Source organism: Aplidium turbinatum, chromosome 1 (genome assembly GCF_918807975.1).
Source record: "Aplidium turbinatum chromosome 1, kaAplTurb1.1, whole genome shotgun sequence".
Taxonomy (NCBI): domain Eukaryota; kingdom Metazoa; phylum Chordata; class Ascidiacea; order Aplousobranchia; family Polyclinidae; genus Aplidium; species Aplidium turbinatum.
The window spans coordinates 50235929-50243301 of NC_137472.1; the positions used below are offsets into that span (position 1 = coordinate 50235929).

The following is a 7373-nucleotide window of genomic DNA, read 5'->3' on the forward strand; positions in this document are numbered from 1 at the left end:
ACTTCAAATGACCAAACCTTGAAAAAACCGGTTTCGTTCACAAAATATCCCTTACTTTCTAAACACACACAAAAACTTGTCATTAGGAACTTCTTCGTTTTGTGTCACACGGCGTAGCCCTGGAACTACGGTCGTCTGCAAAAGTTAAGTTTTATTTATCGTCTGCAGCCCGGTTTTTAGAAAACCAGTGATTAGTGAACTCACCCATCATGGTCTAACTAAGAGATGGAGTACTGATTCCTGAATGTCTGACTACCAAATATTGCGTTAATATTAACTTGCAATAAGCTATCTCACAAATGTTGATCGCAAAGGCATTGCTTTAAATGTATTTATATCAAAACTAACCATAACCAACAAAGCAGAGATTATGATATCTTTTTATAGATGAGAATAGAACATCTGCAACATCAACACTAAACAAGTAACATGTATGTTCAAAAGGGTTTTAAAAAACATGCACCCGATAAATAAAGAGCTAAGAAATTTAAAAAAATACAATAAAAAATACCATCTGGCAACCTTGTGGTTTGCGAGGTTTGCTACGTTTGCGAGGTTTGCGAGGTTTGCTACATTTAAAGACGGCTAAAAAATCCTGTTTAGCATTTAAAAAATATGGTACTCTCAAGAATGAAGATTGCAAGGTTGTGCTATAGCAGCAAGTGTAGTCAGAGCTGTAGTGTTTCGTCATAGAAACCATTGTTACGTTTCACTAGCCTATCGTTTGTACTACGTGCGACTGTTACGAGACTAGAGCCATGAGATAGATTAGCTATAAAAAGAAAGTACAATAAAGTGGTCTGTGTGTAATCTATTAAAGTGTGGTGTATCTAAGATAATCAAACGGAAATACAACAATGGCGACGAGGATTTAAGTGAAAGATGGCTGAACAAGTTACTGTAGCCCGAAGCAACCCGCTGGTCTGCGAACTAAGCAGCCTGAAATCGTTTCAAGTGCAAGGTGATCCACATGGTTTAGGACAAAGATGGAAGCAATGGAAAAGTTCATTTTCTCTTTTTACAGTCAGTAAAGGAATCGCAGACGATAAACAAAAGCAAGCGTTGTTGTTACACACAGCTGGAGAAGAGGTTCAAGAAGTTTATTTCAGCCTCGTGGACGAAAATGACGACAGTAAGTCTTTTAACGATACTCTAGCAATTTTGGATGAGTACTTTTTGCCTAAATGTAATGTTCCTTTTGAAAGATACAAGTTTCGGCAGCTGACGCAAGCCCAAGACGAGACAATTGACAAATTTATTTGCCGTTTGCGCCAGCAAGCAACGTTGTGTGAATTTGGAACCAATAGAAATGACTACATTCGAGATCAAGTTATTGAAAAATGTGCTTCTAACATATTGAGAAGGAAGTTGCTCGAAAAAAATAATCTAGTTTTGAATGATGCAATAGTTATTGCAAAAGCTCATGAAGATGTCGAAAATCAATTAAAGACAATGCAGCCTACGTCATCAGTTCATGTCAACGAAGTGCGCCACCCAGAGCATCGACGCGCATTGCCTTCAATTAAGAAGGAAGGGAAAGTATGTTTTGCTTGTGGTAAGACTGGACATTTTAAGTTTGATCAACAATGCCCAGCAAGAGGCAAGCAATGTAACAAATGTGGCAAAGTCGGACATTTTGCTTTACAATGTCGAACACGGTCCCGAACGAATAGATGTGTGACATCACAATATTCTTCTGACGTCAAGATGAATCGGAATACGCCGTCGCGGAGACCAGTGCAGCGCAATACCAATACATTAGAGGAAGAAGAAGGAAAGACTTTTATTTTCGCAGAAAACGAGGAGAGCAACAAAGAAGTTTTCAACTTGCAAGGGACATGTAAGAACTCTTGTACAATAACTTTGAAAGTTGGTGGTGTAAAATTATCTGATGTTTTGATCGATTCAGGTGCTGCCAGTAATGTGATTAGTAAAGATACTTGGGAAGGGTTAAAATGTCGTAATGTTGTTGCCCAATGTCGGAAATCAGCTAAATCTTTGTATTCATATGGGAGTACTACATTCATAGGCGCCGACTCCGGGGGGGCGGCGCCCCCCCGTAAATTTAGCTCGGGGTGGCTGCCCCCCCGCAAATTATTTAAAAAAATCCTAAATCAAATGTTTTTAAGTTCAGATTTGCGTTAGTTTGACCTTCATTGCGAATCGATCTCAATTAAAAGATCTGCTTGTTGCAACAAGAGCGCTGCTCCTAAGATAACAAAAGAAACAGAAGTACGGTAGCTGATAAATGCCAGCATGGTGCCGTTGAAGCATAGTAACAATGATTGAAAAGCGTTTTTCTTGATTTCTTCTGCTTTGTTTTTTCTTGGGAGTATCAATAACGAGGTGCGGTTTGCTGTTTGCTCAGTTTAGTATCTATGCGTATTAAGGGCTAAAGTTCAAAGTGATCAGCATATAATTCGAAGTAGCCTACATTATAAAGCTTGGCGATATACAATGGCAGATAGACGCAAACAAACATCAATCCTTTCATTTTTTGCTAAACAAAGTAGCGGCAGCAGTGAACATCAACCAAGTGAAGATGTGTGTGAAGAAAGACGAGAAAGTGAGAAAGCTACCACTTCGTCCGAAGTGGGAGAGAGTGGGTTGAATGTTCAGTCTAAAGGTCGAAAGTACCAGCGTTCATGGGAAAAGGAATATCCTTGGATAACCTTCGACTCCGTGAAAGGAATAGCTTATTGCACATCGTGCAAATGGGCTGTGGATCATAACAAAGTCTCGTCACGGACAAAATCTGTTTTGTCTTCAGGACAACAGAAGGTTTGGATCGAAGGTTTCAGCAAATGGAAAAAAGGGAAAGATGCATTAAAAAAGCATGATATTAGTACCGCACACAGGGAATGCAGTGAAGCTAGACTGGTAGACGCAGAGGCCACAGAAACATCAAAAATAGTATCTGATTCGACTTTGAGGAACATGAAACGGAATCGCTCTGTCATTGAGTGGATTTTTAAAGTAATAATTTTTCTTGCTCGACAAGGGTTGGCATTGCGTGGTCACCATGATGACAACTCAAATATAATGCAAACGCTTCATCTTCTTGCCTCAAAAGACGATAACTTAAAACAGTGGCTTGAGCGCAAAAGCTATCGTTGGTTAAGCCATGATATTCAAAATGAAATGCTAGAACTGGTTTCGTTAATTGTCTTGCGCAACGTTGTTGCAAAAATTAATTCTTGTGTTTGGTTTGCTATCATGGCTGATGAAACGCAAGACATTTCTCGTAGGGAACAAATCTCTCTGTGTGTTCGTTATGTTGACGACAAATTAAACATTGTAGAATGTCCACTTGGTATGGTTCAAACCGATCGTACAGATGCTGCCACCTTACATCATGTTATACGTTCCGCAATAATTGCCGCTGGTCTGGATTTAACTCGTTGTCGTGGTCAAGCATACGATGGAGCTGCAAATATGAATGGCCGTTTCAATGGCCTACAAGCACGTTTCAAGCTTGACAATCCTTCTATGGTACACGTGTACTGCGCTGGACACCAGATAAATTTAATTGTACAGGACGTGTTGAACTATAGTCACAATGGTAGAAATGCTCTGGCTGTACTTCAAAGTGTTGTGAATTTCGTACTTGCATCCCCAAAGCGATTGGCACAATTCCGTAACTTTCAGTTGAGCAATGACGCAAGTGACCATCACTCATCACTACGACCATTGTGCCCAACTAGGTGGGTTTTGAAACTTGGCGCAATCGATGTCTTTTTACGTGAATATGAGAATTTACTGGATTGGCTAAAGAGTGTTACTGAAGATGACACTGCAGATTCTGTAACTAAATACCGAGCGCAGTCTAACTTGAGAGCTATGGAAAACTTTTCAACCTATTTTACTTTGAAAACCATACATCGATTGCTTCACTCCGTGAACCCAGTTCATGTAGCTGTACAAGCACGCCACATGACTGTTGGTAAGTTTCGTGTTCTATTAGAAAATCTGTTAACTGTTCTTTCTGGAAACCTTGCAGACGATGACAGTGTGGAGGCGTTTGTAAATTCTTGCTTTGCACTTGGTTCGTCAGTTGGACTGGAACCTCCACAAATTCCAAGAACGACTGGAAGAAGAACCCGCAGTTTAACTGAACACATTGAAGAAGACAACGTGGTGACCTTCTTTAAAAACCAGTTTGTACAATTTTTCCAGAAAGCAACTGACACCATTAGAGAACGTTATGCAAACCACAATCTCGAGACAGTTAATCATTTAGAGAAGGTACTTCTCTGCAGTGATCCTCAAAGTGATGAGGTGAAGTTGTCCATTTCAAGTGTAGCAAGTTTCTACCAGGGTGATATTTTAGAAAGCAACCTGCAGCTTGAAGTCGAACAGTTTCAAAGCTACGTGACTGCGCGAAACGTAGATACAGTAAAAGTTGAAGATGTACAAACACTGTTTTCCTGTGACAACACGCTTCGGATATTGTTGCCTAACCTTTTTACGGTTTTTCGCTTATATTTAGTACTTCCGTGTACAACCTGCGAAGCTGAAAGGTCTTTCAGTGCTCTTCGTCGTATCAAAACGTACCTGCGATCAACAATGAAACAGAAACGCTTAAATCATGCATTGTTGTTAAATGCGTACAAGACAGAAGTTGATTCTTTGGCGTTAAACCCAGTTATCGATGAATGGATCGACAGAAGCGCAATAAGGCAACAGACATTTGCTAAATCTTCCTCTTAAGCTGACTTTCTAACTTGCTCTTTTTCATTTCGTGTTCTTCAACAGTTCAACGTATGTAGCTACAGCAAGTAGTTCAAAAGATTTGTGCAGCTGTTTTACACAGCATTTTCTTTCAATGTCTTCGTAAGTGCCACTAAGCTACGAGGTTAACCTTTCAATAAGGCCAAGGCTATTGGCTACAACAAACTTGCATCTTTCACTTTTTGCGTTCACTAGATAATTAATAGTTCTGTTATTACCTGTTTTCACCACGATTTTCGTCGGAGAAAAACTGTTGGCTGTCTTTTTATGTTTTAATATCCTTGCAGGAATTTTAATATGAACGGTCAGGGTAGATTCCGCCCAAGCAAGTGATCAGGTTAAGTTCCATTGGTCAGCGATCTTGGTATTTCCTTTTGGGTTACGAGATATTACTACAAAATCACAGTTCCTTGTTTTCGTTACCTGTCAAATCGAAATAGATGCCTGAATGCCGTGCTCAGTAATGAAATGCAGTGGCGGCTAACATGGCCGGTCTGGGGAGCATTTCAAGGTTCCGGCTGTCATCATGTTTTCCATCTTTTTAGCATGTTATGTGTCGGCCACACAATTAGCAACAGATTTTACTACTTTCCCAATTGTGTATACAGTATTGAACTTTACAACTGTAATTATCAGGAAAACGCTTGGTCAGTGGTCATTAACTGTGGTGCCAATAATTAACGTCTGCAATTTTTAACGATATTGCTTATCCATTTGGGACTTAACCCGTTAAGTGCGTAATTAATTTTTCAAAACTCTCCTTACTGTGCGTATTTAATTTGATCACTAGCAGTATTTTTCGTCGCATTATTGCTTGCTAGGATAACCCCCCTGATGCAACACAATACGCTTTTGTTCGATTTCCTTTTGTGTCTATTGCTTATACCTTTTCATTGACTATTGGGGATAAGTCTCCAGCTGGACTATTGTTTTCTGATGTAATCGCATTACTCTCAAGTGATTATACTTTTCACCATTTTGAAATTATTCAACTAGTTGTTTATTATGAAGAAAACAACACATCAGTTTACAGAACAGAATAATTTCTAAGCATTTATAGGACCGACAGTAAACAAAGTACATGCAGTCGTACACGTAAGTTTAGTTTGGCAATATTCAAACTGTATCATTTTCTGACGCTTGTTCTAACATTAGCAGCAACACAAAACCGTATTGTTTTGTTGACTATATGTTACAAAATATTTTTCGAACACAACAAAATATTTCTGAAACTGAAACTGCTTGCAACATTACATCAAAATGACCTCACACTGGCTGAATGCGTGTGATGTGATTCGAATTTTAGACACCGGAAGAAAGCCATTTCAGAAAAAAAAATTTAGGATGAAATCTTTTATTCTTGCAATTGTGGTTAGGCTGTATTGGAGGTGAGTGCAGAAGCTACCTAATATTGCAATAGAGTGATTTAGGGATTAATGAATTCCATCAGACTGCAATCGTCATTGTAGTGTAAACAATGCATCTAGGTTTCTTCACACGTCATAATTGCGCCTTCCAGACAAAGCGAATAGAGGAAAGCGAAATTAAAAGTGCCATGAATAGCTGCGATCGCGAAAACGACAATTGTCGTCATACGCACTTAACAGGTTAAAAAGGAAATCTCAATTAAATCTTACCTGAACAAACGCCACACGGTGTTTGTAACAAAATTTCGCGCGAGGAAATGGAATACTACAATTAACAAGGCAAAACATTTCGCACCTGTTGTTTTGCGTTCGCCTTTTTCGTTGAGATGTTTTACTTTACCACACGCGCGCGTGCAACGCACACACCGCCGCTGTTGGCGCGTGAGCTGATGAATGCGGTAACTTAAAAGCGATAAGAAGAAGAAGAAGAAGTTCTTTTATTTTGCATCATCAGCACATGCGAAAAAACAAAACAATACAAGATTACAATGTGAGCTAGGTTGTTTGCTGATGACGATGGGAGTGACAGAAGGACCGAACTGGTCATCGAGTCTGCCACACCCGTGTGGTGTCATGGCTTATTTAAAATGGAACGGTGTCGAAGTTGAACGCAAATATTGATTGATTGATATATTGATTGATTTGATTGATAGATATATATTATATACAACATAAAAAAAACAATACACATTTTAAGGTTTTAAGGTTGTGCTGAGCCAGCATTTTAAATGTAAGCAATCAGTCGGCTGGAAAGTTTGCCCCCCCGGCAATTTTCAAAACCCGGCGCCTATGACTACATTGTTACCTACACTAGGTACTTTTACTGCAGACGTAATTTGTGAGGATACTAATTGTGCCTGTGTAACTGATTTTATTGTAGTTAACTGTGATGCACCTAGTCTCTTAAGTAGAGATACTGCAGAAAAATTGAGTGTATTGCATATTGGCCCTTCACGTGTAAACAATCTGTGTAATGATGTTTTTGATAGTTACCCTAAACTGTTTAATGGGGTGGGACTTTTAAAAAATTATGAATTAAAGTTACACATTGACACATCGGTAAAGCTCGTGGCTCAACCAGTACGTAAAGTTCCATTTCAACTTAGGGGTAAAGTTGAGTGCAAATTGCAAGACCTACTCGACGCAGACATCATTGAAGAAGTTCCCGAGGGACCTACAGGTTGGGTTTCACCCGTTGTTATTATCCCAAAGCCA

At 39.3% G+C, this 7373-nt stretch overlaps 1 protein-coding gene across 1 annotated transcript; it reads left to right on the plus strand.

The window, feature by feature from the left end:
• The first annotated feature begins 2793 nt into the window (after positions 1-2793).
• Positions 2794-6039, plus strand: LOC145779361 (zinc finger MYM-type protein 1-like). The gene has a single exon (XM_082590928.1). It carries the CDS (start codon positions 2938-2940, stop codon positions 4708-4710), a length of 1773 nt encoding a protein of 590 aa, XP_082447054.1. The 5' UTR covers positions 2794-2937; the 3' UTR covers positions 4711-6039.
• Positions 6040-7373: the final 1334 nt, after the last annotated feature.

Coding starts and splice junctions, on each gene's coding strand:
- LOC145779361 (XM_082590928.1), top strand. CDS start 2,938: ATGAAACGGAATCGCTCTGTCATTGAGTGGATTTTTAAAGTAATAATT.